Raw genomic sequence first — 19,038 nt, 5'->3', positions numbered from 1 at the left:
GACTGTAAATAGCCAGTCTAAATTATATCAGTCCTAATAGTCAGGGAGGTTGCAACTAGGGGGATTGAGGCAGAACAATTCAAGGAACTGAGACAAAACAATTTAGGGAAACTGAGGCAGGACAATAAAAGGAAACTAAGACAGTACAATACTTTTTAAAAATGCATAGAAGAGAACAGAAGAAGGACATTGTACAGGTAAGCATGACCAAGGGTTTAATATCAGAATTCAATCTTCCATATGAATTTGGTCCTTCAAAATGGTAAATTTGGACAATTTCACTTAGTTTAACAATGTTGCCAGGTTCCAATAAAAAAAAAACCACAACAACTTTTGATGTGGAATTGTCTCCAAAAGAATTTTATGAGTTGTAGAAGTTATTCATTTCTCTTTAGTATAGTTAATATTTTACTAAAAATAGTGTTTTTCAACTATTGTCTCAGTATTAATTTCAAATATATTTTGACTATTTCCCTAAATCAAATCTATTCTCATGACCACTAAGGTTGTAAAAAATATGTGCTAAAGTGTTGTTGTTATTATTATTATTTTGGGGTAGGGGAGAAGAAGAATATAGAAGTATATATGTAATTTCATCCAGATCACTGTATCTTTTAATCTTAGAGTTGCCTGGGAGTAATAGATGACTTGTTTGTGGTTAGTCACACAGTAAGACAGGCAAAACTTGAAACTAGGTCTTTCTCACTCACTGTACATTAGGAGATATATTATCTCCTAATGTTAAGGCTAGACATATCAAATTCACTATATTACAGAGAAAGGAATTGAATTTGATAATTCAGGGAGCCGTGATGTCTCATTTCAGAAGTCTTTTGTGTTTCTTAAATTTCTATTCCATGATGATTATCTATCTGTTTGAGAAGTGGAAGCAGGAGAACACCTTGTCCAACTTTATTCAGTACTTGCAAGAGGTGGCCTTGCCTAGTTATGAACCTTCCCTTTTTACACATAACTCCCATTGCCTAACTCTTACCAAGCTTCCCTTCTTATTAACTCAGTGTTTGATAGATTGCTTAATGAATGCTTTTCTAATTAATAAATAATATCAATCACACATGCTATTCCATGCCATCTTTAGAGCTATTTTTTTTAGGAAGTATTATGAAAGCATTTGATTTTTTAAGCATCTGGTTTCACCCTTGGAAATTTTCATTAACCAATGAGTTTCAAAATATGTTGACTAAGTGACAGTAGCAGAATTAATCAGTGCCAAGTTAATTGGGCTCTAAATCTTAAATTTCTCCTTTCAGCAATTCATTGAATTCAAGTGAACCTGGTCTTTTCTTATCTAGTAAAACAGGGTCTCAAGGGGCATAACTTACCAGTGTTTATATTTAGGATTTTTTTTTGAGGGATCTTATAGGATTAATCTTTATTAATTGTAGAAGTAGAAAAGCAGAAAAAGTAGAAAAGCCACTCCAGCTTTTAAGAAGCATACTGGAGCATTGTTGAGGTATTTATGAATACTATGGCCCTTCAGTTTTCATATTACATAAATGAATCATTTGAAAGACCCTTTTTACTATTTTTGGGGGGGGCTTACTTAGTTCATAAGATGAGTACAAGGGATGAGAATGGTCATAGAAATGCTTAGAACTTCAGAAAATGTCCTAATAACTCAATTCAATAAACATTTATTAAGTGATCGCTATGTCTTAGGTGGGGTAGCTAGGTGGTTCAGTGGCTACAGCACTGGTCTGATGCCAGGAAGACCTGAATGCAAATGTGACTTCAGCCACTTAACCTCTTTTTGCCTTAATCTACTAGAGAAAACAATGACAAATCACTCTAATATCTTTGCCAAGAAAAGCCCTTGAACACTATGGGGGTCACAAAGAATCATATTTGACTGAACTACAACAGCTTCTTAGGTATTATTCTGGGTGGAATAAGGTTGGCACATGATTCCTTGTCCTTGATATATTACATATACATCAGTCCTTTCAAAAACCCTTTACCCTCAGAAAACAGAAAATAATAATAAAAAAAAAACAAAAAACCTCAAACTAATAATAAACTCCCTTTTCTGATTTAGGAGTTCTGTTTTAGGACCCACTTGCTGCCATAACATGAAATAAAGCACTGTGCAGCTTTAAAAGTGCTACTGATTTTAATGATTAAATAAGAAATTTAATTGATATAAATTAATTGGCATAACAAGGAGACTTAAGATAAACCTACTTGCCTCAAATCCTGTCCATTTTCTACTGTTATCAAATTAATCTTCCTAAAGAACAAGTCTAACAATGTCACACCTCTTGTTCTTCCAATAAACTCCAGAAGCTCACTTTCACCTCCTGGATCAAATACAAAATCTTGTTTGGCTTTTAAAATCATTCATAACCTGTTCTCCACAACCCCACCCCTTCCAGTCTTTTTACATACTTTGTGTTTTGTGTGTCTAGCCTCCAGGCTGTTCCTTGAATCTGGGCATTCTTACTGGCTGGCTCTCTCCTCTACACAATATGTTCTCCCTCCTCACTGTATCTCCTAGCTTCCTTCAAGTCTCTAGCAAAAACTCACTTGTTAGAAGAAACCTTTTCTAGTCCATTTTGTTGTTCATCCTTTGTTTTTGAAGAGGACCATGACATCAGGGAAGTGATGTCATCACACACAAGTGAATTGGATTTAAGTGAGGGAAGACTGTGCAAGGTCACTTTCCCCTCCAGGGCTTCTGAGTCCAATAGCCAGATATAGATCAGAATTTCTGGAAATGTCCCTGGATACAATGGCAGACCTTGGTCTTTTAAAGCTAAATCTCCAACAGGTTTCAGTTTAATGAGGCAGCACTCATTCAATAATTAAGGCTAGGTAGCAATTGAGGCAAAGATTCTCCTCTTTCATTTAGTCCAAAAATAAATAAATAAATAAATAAATAAATCTGTAAGGGGAAGACTTCATCTTGGAAGAAACAGCACCTTCTCAACCACTTTTCTCTCCTAAGAAAATCCAATTTTTTCAAGAAACATTTATTTACCATCTGTTATATGCTAGAGATACCTCCTGCCCCCACAAAAGACATATTCTTCACCTAAAGAAGTTCACCATATACAGACTCAATTTTTGTCCCATGCCTTAAACCAAAATCAATCTGATTCTCATTGCTTGGCCACCAATAAGTCCCAGGCCAAACTCCATGTGGTCATTGTTTGACTCAGATTGATGGAAAGAGCACACATTTCTACTTTCTGCTTTGGTCCATTTTAATGTACCACTGACTACCCTGGCCTCTTTTTCCTGGTAGGTTATATCTCACCCCTCCTGTAGGGTTGGATGTACAACCCTCTCTACAAATGCTGCAAACCTATGCATCCCAGTAGTCCTATGCATCCCAATTCTAGTTCTATTTAACCACCAACAGAGGATTTAGTTTTTCAAAGGAAGATTTTCTTCAAAATCACAACTGTATACCTCTGCAGTCTCTGGAAAAGGGGAAAGGATTAGCCCCATAGCTTAGCTTTATTAGCCTTTAGAGCAGAAGTATCAAACATGGGCCACAACACTCCCAGAGGAAATCCGCTAATATCTGGTTTGACTCCCCATTTTCTTTTGATGTTTTCATCTCCCTTTCCTTTTGGTGGTTTCCCCTCCCTTCCTGAGAAGTCAGGGAGAATGTGATCCCCTCCTTTTTAGGGTTCTCATCTCCCTTCCTGAGAAGTCAGGGAGGGTATGATCACCAATGTACCAAAACAAAAAAAAAAAGCAGGAGATACAGCAGTCCTGAATTCTGAAAGAATGTACTTGAATCTAGGACAACGGGGTCCTTGTAGTTAAGTATCTACTTGTTGTGAGATACATACTTGATGTAAGATAATGATGTCAATCTAGTTGACCTATACTTAAGGTAATATGGTGATGTGATGTTCTAAAGCTGCACATGCCCAGTGTGTTGTGGTGATGTAGTCGTGCTGGGATATTTAAGGGAGTCCCAGACATAGAGGGCTCTCTCAGCCACAGCTCTTAGCAGTAGCTCTCAGCTACAGAAGATTTCAGACTCCAGACTCCATCTTGGACCAGCTGTGTGGCGACTCTCCTGCTTCCTTCACTTCTCCATCTAAAGACCAAGGACTTGGGCTGGTCCCAAGGCCCTCCAGAAAGTTAGCGAGGACTTTATATTTTGGCACCCAATGTGGGGTTGGGAATTATTTAACAAAATAAAGTAAAACAATAGAATTTAAATCATGTTAATATGTAGTTTTCACATTAAATAAGTAAATAATGAGGAGGGATCCTTATATAAGGTTTAATGGTACCATTTCTATTTGATAACACTACTATAGAACATACAATCCCATTTCCGGGATTAACTCATCCTGGGTTAAAGTCTCAAGTATCATGGCTTTTCTGGGCTTCCTCTTAGATTTGGCTAGCTTGATGTAGGTTTCTCCTGCAATCCTGGCTCCAGAGTTGCCATGACTAAAACTTCTAGGTACAGTGAAAATCATAACTGGCACCTAAAACTGAGGACAAACAAAACAGAACAGGAAATTGTAGAGGGCTGAAACTCCAAAAAGGTATGCTTGAATCAGACAACCCAGCACTTAAGGCTAATTACCTATTTGATTGAGATAATGACTCTATTAGCATATATTTGGATAATGGCTCTCCTCACCATTGGTGCTTACTGAATGTTTGGTGTTAAGATAAACATAGGCAAGGATTGGAGGGTAGTGGGGAGAGAGGCCAGAGTCACTTGGTGGCAGGACGAGGAGGAGAGAGCCTGGAGACTCCAGACTCCAGAATCCAGGATACATCTTTGGCAAAGCCATGTGGCAGTTTGCCTGCCTCCTTCACTTCTCCCCCTAAAGACCATGGACTTTTATTTATTCCAACTCAGGCTGACCCCGAGGCCTTCCAGAGAGACAGCCCATACTTTATATTTGGCACCTAGCATGTGGACCAAAGCCCCTAATTTCACTGGAGAAGTCCCTGTGACCAGGAAATAGGGTGAATATTAAAATAAATAAACAGGGAACTTACTTTGTTGAGGGCTAAACTAGCAACTTTCCTTTTCTAGTTGAAATGGGACAGATATTGGGAAAAGATTCTCCTCCACCCCTACTCCCAGCCCTACCCCCACCCCGAGGTAGTTCTGTAGAAAGCATACTTAGACTAATAAAGAGGCAAGGTTTGCTTGTAACTTGGGAACACATTAGTGGACTCTTGGATACATTAGAATGCACATCCCCTTGGTTCTTCAAGGAAGAAGAAATAGAGGCAGATAATTGGAAACTAGTAGGAGATCAACTATGTGAATACTACAATGATAAAGATCCTGATTCAATTTCTAAGGAAACACTTTATATAAACAACATAATACAATTGGCCTTAAAGAATCCCGCAAGTTCTAGAAAAAAGAAAAGTTTTAAGAACAGACAGATAAGGAAGTATGAGGAGAAAGAGGAAGAGAAGGGAGAAGTTCATGAAAATATTGCCTAAAGGCATGGGGAGTTAAGTGAACTTAAAGGGCCTGGTGATTCTCACTCTCACAGCCCAGCTTCAACTCTGCCTACACCCCAGCAGGCTGTTGACCCTCTCCCCTGAACTTACCCCTTCCTAGGTGGAGGGAGAAGGAAGAGTGGGAGGGGCAGTGATATCACCAGCACCTCTCCCTCAGCAATCACTCCCCCATCCCCCTATGACTCTATTGTAAAAGCATTACTTAAAGCCAAAGAAGAAAGGCAGAATACAGCTGACTTGAGAACAGAAATGTATCTTGTGACTGAACAGCTTAACTCTTCAGGTCAAGAAAGGAGAAGATACACTCCTTTTTAATCTAGAAATGGTCAAAGACCTGAAAAAAGCTTGCACTCTTTATGGGGCTACATCATGTTATGTTAAGATGTTATTACCGAATTTGGCTTATGAAATTTTAACCCCTAAGTGACTGGAAATCTATATAGCAAGGACATGCTTAAAACCTGGACAAAACTTGTTGTGGCTTTCTGAATATAGTGAACTCTGTAGGATACAAGCCCAATGAAATGGGCAAATGAGAGTTAATATACCAATCACCTGTGACCAACTAACAGATGTAGGTCCTTATGCAGACACTTCAGCACAGATTACTTACCCCATAGCAGCATATGAGCAAATTGCTTCTGCTGCTATCAAAGCCTGACACTTTATTCCAGGTAAACAGGACAGAGGAGAATCCTTCACAAAAATAGCACAAGGTCCAAATGAACCCTTTGCTGATTTTGTAAGACCTCTGGAGACAGCTGTCATAGAAACTATTGTGAAAATGCAGCAACAGAAATTATGATAAGGCAACTTGCTAAAGAAAATGCTAATGATGTTTGTAAAAGAATTATACTAGGGCTTCACAAGGATGCTCCTTTAAAGGATATCATAAGATGCTGTGTCACGGTAGGCACAAATACCTTTTCTACCCAGGCTATGATGCAGGCTTTCCAAGATCCGAACATGGGAAGAAAGGGTCCCTTTTGGCAAGGGACTTCCAGAGAGACTCATCAATGCTTTCAGTATGGTAAAATAGGGTTTTGAAAGCTCAATATTGGCATATAGACAGAGTGAGAAAACAGGGTGGGAGAACAAGACCCAAAACCCCGTGTTTAAAATGCAACAGAGGCTTCCACTGGGCATCAGAATGTAGATTGATTCAGGGGAAGGGGATGGGAGGGAGGTGGCCAGGCCCAAGGCCTAAAGCAAAAAATACTTGGGGCATGATGGCAGCCAATGCTACACCCAGAGAGTCTTTACAAGTTCAATACTCAGACATGACCAATCAGCCAAGAAGCAATCTGATGGGAGAAAGGGATTATAATTGGGGAGAACAGAGTTGTATGCAGCTGGAACTCCTGAGATACCCCCAGGAGAGGCTAATCTGTTCCTCTCCAGCCTATGTATCTCTTGTCTCCAGGGACAGTACTCTTGACCATTTCATCTCCTGAGAGTGCTTACAAAACAATGTCCATCTATACACTTTTGTGGGAAACTGGGGAATGTGTAGATAATATCCCAGTCACTAATACAGGTAGACAACGTATGATTTATCAACGAGGAGACATAATAACATCAGGTTTACTGATACAGACTCCTAATAGGCAATCTGGTGATAGTTGCACATATTCTGACTCCAAGCAGCAGAATCCAGGAATACACAGCTGACCTACCTATGCTCACTATTTATATAAATGGTACACCATTAGAAGAATTGGTAGACACTGGTGCAGATCGTACAGTCATTAGAGGTGCCAACTGGCCCAGTCACTGGCCAAAGAGTAAGGTAGACACCTACATGTCTGGTGTAGGAGGATCAATAGCAACTAAAGTTAGTGCTATCCCTTTGAAATGGACATTTGAGGGTAAAACAGGAGTTTTTACTCCTTTTATAGTTGAAAAAATCCCCATCAATCTGTGGGCAAGAGAAATCTTACAACAGTTAGGATTACAAATGAGTACTTCGGGTTTTTTAGGCAGGGCTGCTGTTGAAGGCCTGCTAACACTCTCAACTATTCCTATTCAATGGAAAACTGATACACCAGTGTGGGTAGAACAGTGGCCTTTAGCTAGCGATAAAATTCAAGCCTTATTAGAAATATCTAATACATGAGCAACTTGACCAAGGACACTTACAACAAAAACAGGGGAATTCCAAGGATTTAAAGAAGGTTGTAAGAAAGAGATCTGAAAAATGAAGGATCGTAACTTATTTAAGAAAAATAACAGATGGAAACTATGGGAACTCTTCAGCCTGGACTTCCATCTCCTACTCAATTGCCTAAAGAATGGCCTCTCTGGGTTATAGACACTAAGGATTGTTTCTATTCTATCCCTCTAGATAAGGAGTATATGAAAAGATTTGCCTTTTCAGTACCCAGCATTAACTTAGTTGAGTCTTATGAGATATGGATGGACAGTTTTGCCACAGGGAATGAAAAACAGCCTACTATGTGTCAAATGTATGTTGCTGCTGCTCTTACTTCAGTAAGAAAAGCATTCTCCCCCTAAAAACCAAGGACTTTGATTTATCCTGACTCTGGCTGATCCTGAAGACCTCCAGGGAACTAGCCTGTACTTTACAGGAAACAAACACTCCTAGGCCCATTTCTTGAAGTTGGGTAAAAGAGCAGAAAAGAAAAAAAATTCTTCTCCTTTTGTTGGTTCAATTATGGAACCCACATTATGGATGAAGTATAATCTTCGCCCTATGGAGTCAGGAGGAAGGAATTCAAAGGAAAGGAACTGTTCCAGTCTAGCCACTTTTAAAGATGTAGCCTTTTTGGTTATGTAACGAATTAAAGGATGCTACATCAACACACATGGTAAGGGACATAGATAGGAGATCTGGTCATGGATAGGTAGACCTGTTTACATTAGTTAGATTTCCCTTTGAGTTTATTTCCTATTTGTCTTGGAAATATCTTGTTTGTACTTGTTAATTTGTATGTGGTATTCCCATTAGATTTTTAACTATTTGAGGACTGAGATTTTTTTTTTTTTTTTTTTTTTTTTTGCCTTTCTCTGAATTCCCAGCACTCAGCACAGTTTCTGGTACATAGAAGGCACTTAATAAATGTTAGTTTGGCAAGAGGTCCAAATAAGAAAAGTCATTCCAAGGGCATTTAAATATGAAAATGAAATAATAAAAAGAAGAGAAATGGAAAAGATCTGAAAAAATTTTATAATGAACTTTTCACAGTGAAGGACAGGGGAGTCAGCAACTTGAAGCCTTACATAGTAATCCTTAATTCTAGTTCCTTCTCTCTGTTGATTATTTCCAATTTATTCTGTATATATTACTTGTGTGTACATATTTATATGTGTGCTGTCTCCTCAATTCAATTGAGTTTCTTGAGAGCAAGGACTATATTTTAATCTTTGTATCCCTAGGGCTTAGTATAGCAGCCTGATACATAGTACTTGGCACTTAGTAAATATTTATTGACAGGATGTCATGAATAAAATTCCAAGAGACAAAGCTCTGGGTATTAAAAATCAAGTTATTAATTAGGTCAGCCAATAATTAAAAAAATTGTCAGTGATCTCTCTTGGTGACCAAAGACAAATAGGCAACCTTGTGTCACATTAAATCTCTACATTTCCCCTTCTGACAGGAACTTTCCTTGGCAAGTGACAATCTTGACTGGTGGATATTCAAGGAGGAGGAACCTGCCATCCTGGAGAGCAACTTGAAACTATGCCTAAGAAGCTATCAAGTGTGTAGATCTTTTGATTCAGCAATGCAACAGCTGGATCTGTACCCCAAACAGATCATGAGAAAGATTTATATGTACAAAAATATTTGTAGCAAAGGGGTTGTAAAGCAACTCCTTTAGGGGGAGAAGAGAAAGTAAATTGGAAATTGAGTGGATGCCAATCAGTTGGGGAATGGCTGAATAACTTGTGATATTTAAATGTAACGGAATGCTATTGCTCTATAAGAAATGATGAACAAGCTGATTTCAGAAAAGCCTGAAAAGACTTACATAAACTGATGCTGAATGAAGTGACCAGAAACCAGAACATTGTACACAGTAATAGCAAGATTGTATGATGATTAACTATGAGAAACTTGACTCTTCTCTGATCTACAGTGATCCAGTCCAAGACTGAAATGGAAAATGTCTTCTGCATCCAGAGAAAGAACTATTGGAGATTTAATGTGGATTGAAGCATACTATTTTCATCTTTTTGTTTGTTTTTTCTTTTTAGTGATTTTTCTCTTTTGTTTTGATTTTTCTTTCACAAAATGGCTAACATGGAAATATGTTAAAATGATTCTATATATATAACCTATATTGGTTGGATTGCTGTCTTGGGGAGAGGAGAAGAAAGGAAGAGAGAAAAACAACAACTGGAATTAAAAATATTACAAAAGTGAATGTTGAAAACTATCTTTACATGTAATTGGAAAAAATAAAATACTATTAAGTGACATTTTATGAGGAGGCAGATTGACTTCTCAGTTCTTATCGATTATGGGTGAATTTGGTCAGCTGAGGAACAGACCTGATCATGAGATTTAGCAGCTTCCAGTAATCTGGTCAAGGAGAGCCATTCTGATCTGAACCACTCTGCCTGTTCCCCTTCCTCTCCCCTGCCTTTATGAGCTAGGACACCCCAAATTCTAATGTAGAGAACAAAGTCATATGAGTAGCTCTTGATAGTTTTTGGTAGCCTTGACTAACTCGGTTTAATTGCTGTTTTACAGGACAAATAGAAAGGGCAACAGCCTCTTCCTGGGAGAGACAGGAATGACATTTCCTCCACAAGTGGGTTTTCTCTGTAAACTAGTCTTTTTTTTTTTTTTTAATTTAATAGCCTTTTACTTACAGGATATATACATGGGTAACTTTACAGCATTAACAATTGCCAAACCTCTTGTTCCAATTTTTCACCTCTTATCCCCCCCCAGCCCCTCCCCTAGATGGCAGGATGACCAGTAGATGTTAAATATATTAAAATATAACTTAGATACACAATAAGTATACATGACCAAAACATTATTTTGCTGTACAAAAAGAATCAGACTCTGAAATATTGTACAATTAGCTTGTGAAGGAAATCAAAAATGCATGTGTGCATAAATATAGGGATTGGGAATTCAATGTAATGGTTTTTAGTCATCTTCCAGAGTTCTTTCTCTGGGTGTAGCTGGTTCAGTTCATTACTGCTCCATTGGAAATGATTTGGTTGATCTCGTTGCTGAGGATGGTCATCATATAGTATTGTTGTTGAAGTCTCTGTAAACTAGTCTAAGAGTTTGCCTTTTGAAGAGAGAAGAAAATATTACAAATTAACATTAGTAATGAAATAATATATCATTGAAATTAATTTTCCTCACTGGCAGGTAGAGTGTATTAAAGTGAAGAAAGACTTTTGCCAGTTTTATTAGTCAAAATTCAGGATCTCCTAGTGGAGGTGACTTTTAAGGATATTTAGTAAATATTTTAAACCACACACTTTTAATCAATCAATCATTAAGAAGCACAGAAAAGAACCAAATAATTCATCAAGCACTTTAGTTTTTCTATAAACTTCTCTCATCCAGTTAGGATTGCACTCAAATCTGATTAACCAGATCTTAATAACTCACTTTTCATTAAATGGTCTAGAAACTCTTTTTGTGCTAATTACTTCACTTGGACAAAGTTCATTTTGCCTTTATTTTTGATTCTGATTTGGTTTCCACAAAGCGAATAATTTTGAAAATGGCTCCTACTCTTTGCATTTTAATCCGAGAGGATGCAGATTTTTCACCAGTGCCATCTGGATTGTGCTGGGGGAGAGGAGGACCCGCGCTGGAGACAACTCGGTCTGTTTTGTTGGTTGTTTTAACTTGAGAAAGAGATGGAGGAAATATTATTAATTAAGTTAAACTTCGGTGTTTCGTGAGTACATTCATTATCTTCCTCGCTCCCTCCCAGGTGGTTATTAAATATTTGCCGTAATACACTTTGGGGTCTTTAAATAAGAGGAGTCGAACAGTCTCGGATCCCCCGAGCTGCCAACTATAATGTCAGAAAAAATAATCATTCCCCCTCTTAAAACTCAAAGGGATGCGGTGCCGTTTTCTCCTTTCCAATTTTCTAACTCCTAGGGGTCAGACACTGGAGCAGCTGCGCCTCTCCCATCAGAAGAGCCAAGATCTGCCCTGTTTGGGATTTAACCTGCGGGCAATGAAGGAGGCAGTGGCTGAATGGTTGAAGAGGACCACTTCTCTTCTCTCTAAGCTCCAGCTCCCTCCGAAAGCGGGAAGTTCTTTTCCGTACAACAACATGGCCGCCTCCTGACTAGGGTTCCCACCCCCCGGGAGGAGGAGCTGAATGGTTGAAGAGGACCACTTCTCTTCTCTCTAAGCTCCAGCTCCCTCCGAAAGCGGGAAGTTCTTTTCCGTACAACAACATGGCCGCCTCCTGACTAGGGTTCCCACCCCCCGGGAGGAGGAGCTGAATGGTTGAAGAGGACCACTTCTCTTCTCTCTAAGCTCCAGCTCCCTCCGAAAGCGGGAAGTTCTTTTCCGTACAACAACATGGCCGCCTCCTGACTAGGGTTCCCACCCCCGGGAGGAGGAGCTGAATGGTTGAAGAGGACCGCTTCTCTTCTCTCTAAGCTCCAGCTCCCTCCGAAAGCGGAAGTTCTTTCCGTACAACAACATGGCCGCCTCCTGACTAGGGTTCCCACCCCGGGAAGGGCTGAATGGTTGAAGAGGCCCGCTTCTCTTCTCTCTAAGCTCCAGCTCCCTCCGAAAGCGGGAAGTTCTTTTCCGTACAACAACATGGCCGCCTCCTGACTAGGGTTCCCACCCCCCGGGAGGAGGAGCTGAATGGTTGAAGAGGACCACTTCTCTTCTCTCTAAGCTCCAGCTCCCTCCGAAAGCGGGAAGTTCTTTTCCGTACAACAACATGGCCGCCTCCTGACTAGGGTCCCCACCCCCGGGAGGAGGAGCTGAATGGTTGAAGAGGACCACTTCTCTTCTCTCTAAGCTCCAGCTCCCTCCGAAAGCGGGAAGTTCTTTTCCGTACAACAACATGGCCGCCTCCTGACTAGGGTTCCCACCCCCCGGGAGGAGGAGCTGAATGGTTGAAGAGGACCGCTTCTCTTCTCTCTAAGCTCCAGCTCCCTCCGAAAGCGGGAAGTTCTTTTCCGTACAACAACATGGCCGCCTCCTGACTAGGGTTCCCCCCCCCCGGGAGGAGGAGCTGAATGGTTGAAGAGGACCACTTCTCTTCTCTCTAAGCTCCAGCTCCCTCCGAAAGCGGGAAGTTCTTTTCCGTACAACAACATGGCCGCCTCCTGACTAGGGTCCCCACCCCCGGGAGGAGGAGTAAGAAAGAAGAGAAAGCGGTTGCCGTAAAGGAAGGAGTTCTTCCTTTCCTTCCACTTCCACCCCTCCCCCGCCCGTCACAGGTGTCGCAAACCGGTGAATGGAGAGGGAGTTGGGGGAGTGGGAGGAGGAAGGAAAGAAAGGTATCAGCGAGTCCGGACGGCGCTGCCCGGAGTTTCTGGTGGCGGCGGCCGCCGGAGCCAGTAGCCGGAGCTGGGCCTCGGGTAGACGGCACAAAGGAGAGAGAAGGCGGGGGAGATTAAATCCAAGCTGCCGGTACTTCTGTTGCCCGGGCCTGTGGAGAAGGTGGCGGTAGAGTCCTCTCTTCCTGAGCGAGGGAGAAGATGGATCCCAACCGGATCATCCAGGCGCTGAAAGGCACCATAGATCCCAAACTGCGGATAGCGGCCGAAAATGAGCTCAACCAGGTAAGAGCGGCCCCTCCCCCGGCCTCGGGGCCTGCCTGAGCCGCAGCCTCTCCTCTGAGCTGGCTGCCCTGCGCGCCTGGGCTGGGTCTTGGGGATGCCTCCTCCCAGTGTTTGGGGGCGCTGAGGCACCTGTCCCGAGTCCTGGGCTCTGACTTGTCCGCTCCTCCTCCCGACCCCTCCCGCCGCCTGGCTTGCCTTGTCCTAGCAGCTTTTTCGAAATCCCAAAGTGCTGGGTACCTGCAGTTTCTGTCCGTCCCGCTTCTGCAACCCGGGGTGGGGGGCGGGGGTGAGGGCGAGGAAGTGTGAAAAAATACTAAAAACACAATTTGGTGTCTAGGCCCTGCCCTTTTTAGGTGTTTTTATGGAAAACCTTGCCCACTCCTCATTGCCGCTTTGGGATAATGTGTCTTCTCTTAGCTGAGTTTTGCTTGAGCCCTGAGAAATGTTGCAGGGATAGAAAAGGATTTTTTTTTTTTTTTAAACAGTGTGGCTTATAAAGGGAGTGTTAGTGTTGATCAAGTAACTTGATAGGTTTGATAGAGTTTCTTGTAGATTTTGCAGTAGTCAATATTCTGTACTCCAGAAGAGTAGTTTTTTTTCTTTTGTTTATTGTATATCCTAAATAGCCTTGTTCATTTCCCAGAGTAGGATTTAAATTCTGAGCTACCTTTCCTCAAAATTTCTCAGATTACCAAATTATCTTTTTCTTATCTTTTAGATACCTCTTAAAGATTACGGTATCAAACCTTTTTAGTCTCCTTTGCTTAGTCGTTATTAATGCTATTCTCTGGTTGTCCCTCCAATTCTCTATTCTCTTTTTCCTTCCTGAACTCCAGTGGATTCATTTATCTCTATGCATGAATCTCAAATCTATTTTTCTTGCCTTAGCCTTTCTCCTGATCTCCACTTTTGATCATCAACTACCTTATGGAACTGGATGTCTTTGTAGACATATTAAAGTCAACACATCCATTTTCTTTTCCTTGAAAAACTTCCCTTTCACTTGAGGGGATCTTCATCTTCCTGTTTACCAAAGACTCGCAACCCCAGTGGCATCCTCAAATCCTCATTTTGTCTCACTACCTTACCCCTCAAACCAATCTGTGGCCAAGTTCTGCCATTTCTACCTTCCTAACATTTATAATTAATATCCTCTCTTATTTGTTATTAACACCATCTTGATAGAGACTCTTTTCACTTTGCTTCTGGTGATTTGCCTCTCCACTTTGTCTTCCCATTCCAATGCATTTTCTAATCAGGTATTAAATTGATCTTCCTAAAGGTCTGACTATGTCATTTCCTATTCAGTGAACATTGGTTGCTACCTTTAATATCCAGGATTACATGTAAAATACTGTTTGGCTTTTAAAGCTCTACATAACTTGGCCCTCCTACCTTTCCAGTCTTATATTTTAGTTCCTCATTTTCTTCCTAACCTTACTACTTTCTTATATCTACTTCTGTGAATCAGTTACACTGATGGCCTCGTTTTCCTTGCACAAGATGCTCTGCTTCTTGATTTTGGGTATTCTCATTGGCTGTTGTTCCCCTTTGCTTGTATTTCTTGCCCTAATCATTTTTGTATTCTGGTTGCTCTCAAAACCCGGCTAAAATGTGACTTTCTGCAAGACCTTCAACACCTTTTTAATATCCGTGCCTTCCTTCAGATTATCTCCAGTTTATTTTGTATATTATCTTGTTTGTCATAGTTTAACCTTCATTCTTATGAGGACTAATAATATCATGCGGGTTATTTCTTGAATGTGCTCTTCGGTTGGATTTAAGTGAGACAGCTTTGCAAAGTCTACCTCTTTAATCCCTTCTCCAGTCAGTGGCAAAACAAAAATCAAGGTTCTGGGATGCAGTGGATGCCCTTGATGTTTCTTAATTAAGGTCTTTCCCAGGCCTCAGTTTGTCTGAGGCAACTCATTCCATGAGTAAGGTTTAGATAAGAATTGAGACAAAAGGTGGCCTAATTTATGGTCGCAAAAATATCTATCTGAGAGGGAAGACTGGAAAAGTTTCTGGCTTTCTATTCTGGAATAGAAAACAAATGTTATTCACTATTATTCTGAGCCACCAAAACCTAAACAATGAACCATTGGGGTTTCAGTTTAGGGCTAAGATTGAACCAGTTGACTAAAGTAGGTGCTATGGACCACTTAGAGAAAGATACCAAAGTCATCCACTGTATTCTGACTTTTGTCTTGCTGCTGGACTTCAAGGACTTTGGAAGAATAAGGCTGACCACATTATATCAACTCTGCCTCACCTAAATGTCATTCACAGGCAAGTTTAGACATCTCTGGTGATATCATTGATTCTCTTCTAAAGAAAGGACAAAACAATTTTTAACCATTCTGTGAAAGCCAGAGTAATTTGGACTTACAGGCTTAGTCAGGAAGCTCCTTTTGAAACACAATGGGCTTTAGACTCCTTTAAAAACAATTTTAAAAAAAGCCTGTTTTTAGGAGATATGTTCAAGAAATCATAAATGAAAACTTCACGAGACAAAACGTAAATTGTTCTAGCTTTTAGGACAAAATCTAGCTCCTGAATACCAAAATATGTTAAAAAATAGAAGCAACCAAAAATTATATACCTATGGACTGAACAACTGTATATAAGAATATGGTGCCCCGAGTGGAGGCAGGGACCACATGTTGCAAGGAGCTGTAATTGTGCCTGGCTGCAAGGGAGGCATAATAGATATCGCTAGCCTCATCTTCCCCAACCCTTCTTTGAGAGAGACTTTGTTTCATTCCTGCCAGGAATTTCTTTTTCCAAGCTAGTTCTAGAGGTTTGCAAGTTCTCAGTTCTTGGAAAGTAAGTGGACACCTGTCTCTGGCCTGTGTCACAAGTAGGTGTAGCTGTGGATTGAACTGGGAACTTGAGTCAGGAAGATTTGATTTAGAATCTAATTTCAGATACATACTTGGCAAGTTACTTAAACTCTCTGTTTCTTATCTGTAAAAGGGGGCAAAATAATAGCACCTACCTCACAACAAGGTTGTGAGGATGTTAAACATGCCCAACATCTTCCAAGCTTTAAAGTACTACATATTAGCTATTATTTTATTATTGTTAGTAGTAGTAGTAGGTGGCTATGGTGGTGGCATTTTGTAAATGCTTGTTGACTGACTTTTATGTGACAAAATATTTTATTCTGTAAAAAGTATTGTGAATTGTAGCACTGTATCTTCAGAGTATGAATTTCAGTATTTGCAAGGATCTATGCTTTTTGACACCAGATTGCAGCTTACCCATGCCTTTCATCTTGCGCTAATATTTTTCATATTCATAAAAAAGTGTTGAATTTTAAACATTGGATTGAATCCTTGCTCTTTTTTAATATTACAGAGGTTACCACTTTGGTAAGTTACTTAATGTCTTTAAACTTCTTTCTGTTAGGGTAAGGACTGTATTTTTGCTTATATTTATATATCTACTGCTCATAGTGATTGGATTTAGTAAGCACTTAATAAATGCTAGATGTCTGCTTTCTCATCATCTTCCTAAGCATTGGTGATACAAATAGAAAAGTAAGCTAGTTCACTGCTCTCAAGTACCTCAGATTTTAACAGGGAAATATAGCTTGAGTAGGAAGTTTCATCTACAAGTGTAAAGAAGTAGGAGTCTTGAGGCTGCTGAGACTAAGTAGGTAGTAATGGCTCTTCTTTGAAATCATTTCCACTTATAAATTCATATCAGTATTTTATTTTAAACCACTTAACAGTGCTGAGGACTTTGGGAGTGAGATCTATTTTTTTTTTTTTTTTTTTTTTAAGCAAAGTAATTGTGGTACTGCAGTATATTCAGAGAAAGTCACCAGATTGAATCTGCCAAGGATTATTTTCCTGGACCATGGCTGCAAGGGCTAGTCTCTTAATAAAGCCAGGAGTATTGGGGCAGCATAGTACTGCTCTTCCTGGGGTTGGTGGGCTTACCTGACAATTGGTGCCCTTTGGTAGTTTAACTGGTTAGTGGAGGCAGGGATGCCAGGTCCCTTCTCTGCAAGGATTGTTGCCCTCATTGATGGGGCTAAGAGAACCAAGCTGAAAACAGGGCTGGTAGCTGAGGGGCACAATTATTTCTGGGACTTGTGGATTCAGATTTCTGGGCTTATTTCACTGGGGTCTGAAGCCAAAGATCAGGGTTGGAAGATGAGAATGAACATTTCGGGCATACAAATAGCCAATGCAAAGTCAGAGAGAGATTTTCTGATGTTTATAAAAATTTGAATGCTGTGTGAATCATTTCCTACTCATCACATATGTAGAATTTTTCTCTTAAACCGATTCCCTTTTGAATGTTTGGAGCTATTCTCTGAACAAACTTTTTACCATCCTAATTAAATTCATAGGATTTCTCTCCTCTGTGTATCCTCTAATGCTTAAAACAAAACAAAACAAAACAAATTTGATGGATATTTGATTTCTTTTCTACAACTGATCCCATTAATACTACTCCCATTGTGCATGATGATGATTAGAAATATGTGTTTTTTTGTCAAACAATCATACTGATCTCTTGGAGAATGAAGTGTTATGTATGGAAATAATCAGTGGTATACCAGCATACCAGGCTTATGGAGTACATAGAGGAGAGTAAGAATGTGAGGAAACTGGGTATGTAGGAAGGAATCAGGTTAATGAAGTTTTAAATACAAATAAATGACTTATATTTGATCTTGGAGGTAATACTGATAATCTGGAGATTTTTGAATAGGAGGATGACATAGTCAGACCTACCTTTAAAACATCATTTTGTTATCTTTAGCCTGCTTGGAGGAAGAAGAGGCGAGAAGGAAAGAAAAAAAAATACAAGAAAAAAACATTGTATATTAGGATTAACATTGCATATTAAGAAAATATGCTTATATGAAGTGAAATCAGGAGCCCAGAGTGGAGAAACATGAAAGTGAGTATTGAATTAAAGGTCAAAGGAGACAAAAATATAAGTGACTTTGTCATTGTTAATAGGTTTTAGATAGTCTGGATAGAAAGAGGACATAGATGAGGAGTTTAGGAAACATAAATCTGACATGAGTTACAATAAGTAGTAATGGGAATTTCACTTATCTAAGTATTTGCTGGATCAAGTCAAATGCTAAAAATTTTATTTGTGTATTCTAAAAGTAATTTGTAACCGTCTTTCGCATATTAATAGTTTAGAATTCTTTTGGGAACAATTTATTCATATTCTTTGATTACTTTGCTATGAGGAATAGGTTTTGGTTCAATATACTTACTTTAATTCTCTCTATATTTGAAATAATAGAGTTATTTGATACCAGGATTTTTTTTCCAACTGTCAGTTTCTGTTATTTGCATTGATTTTGTATGTGCAAAATTTTTAAATTAATTAATCATTTAATAGAAACTGTTTTTATCATTTGTGATTGTCTTTATCTCTTGATTTGTTAATAATTCTTCCTTCAGAAAGGTCCTGCTTGTGAATTTGTTTTGGAGTGATCTTTTATAAATCTCATAGTCATTCCATGTTTGTGTGGTATACAATTAATTGCATTTTTTGGTCTTATTATATATGTATATGTGTGTGTGTGTGTGTGTGTGTGTGTGTGTATACCATAATAGACCAATATAATATACAATATTGGTCTAAGCTTAATTTTTTCCTGTTGCTTTCGTGTTTTCTCAGAAGTTGTCAGTTAGGGACTTAAAAGTTTTCTGTTATTAATTTTTATTATATCATTTAACTCCTCCAAGCTAAGGCCAGAATTTATAATAAACAAGAACAAAGATTGAAAATGAGAAAAGTATATAACTACTGTTC

General features: G+C 39.4%; 2 protein-coding genes and 1 long non-coding RNA gene across 5 annotated transcripts in view; 2 read left to right on the top strand and 1 right to left on the bottom strand.

Moving 5' to 3' along the window:
- The window catches only part of CAPRIN2 (caprin family member 2), a 109,196-nt gene extending 100,008 nt beyond the window's left edge, over positions 1-9,188 (top strand). The window contains exon 19 of the mRNA XM_031938122.1: positions 9,102-9,188. Coding sequence (XP_031793982.1) covers positions 9,102-9,121 — 20 coding nt within the window. The 3' untranslated portion in view covers positions 9,122-9,188. The remainder of the gene's footprint in view (positions 1-9,101) is intronic.
- A 1,486-nt stretch (positions 9,189-10,674) lies between these two features.
- LOC116419577 lies at positions 10,675-12,107 on the bottom strand. Its single transcript, XR_004229826.1, has 3 exons — positions 11,658-12,107; positions 11,210-11,325; positions 10,675-10,754 (listed from the first exon to the last, which is right to left on the bottom strand). It is a non-coding gene; the product is annotated as an uncharacterized LOC116419577 (long non-coding RNA).
- A 595-nt stretch (positions 12,108-12,702) lies between these two features.
- Positions 12,703-19,038, top strand: part of IPO8 (importin 8) — a 134,430-nt gene continuing 128,094 nt past the window's right edge. For 2 of the 3 annotated variants that reach the window (XR_004229479.1, XM_031938115.1), the window contains exon 1: positions 12,703-13,242. Coding sequence is in view for 2 of the 3 variants with exons in the window: in XM_031938115.1 (XP_031793975.1) it covers positions 13,159-13,242 (84 nt within the window). In the remaining variant the exon portion in view is untranslated. The remainder of the gene's footprint in view (positions 13,243-19,038) is intronic. The other variant, XM_031938112.1, reaches the window with a different exon arrangement.

The sequence above is a fragment of the Sarcophilus harrisii genome, chromosome 5 (assembly GCF_902635505.1).
Source record: "Sarcophilus harrisii chromosome 5, mSarHar1.11, whole genome shotgun sequence".
Taxonomy (NCBI): Eukaryota; Metazoa; Chordata; class Mammalia; order Dasyuromorphia; family Dasyuridae; genus Sarcophilus; species Sarcophilus harrisii.
Note: the sequence above shows the minus strand (reverse complement) of the source record. Positions and strands in the feature narration are given on the sequence as shown.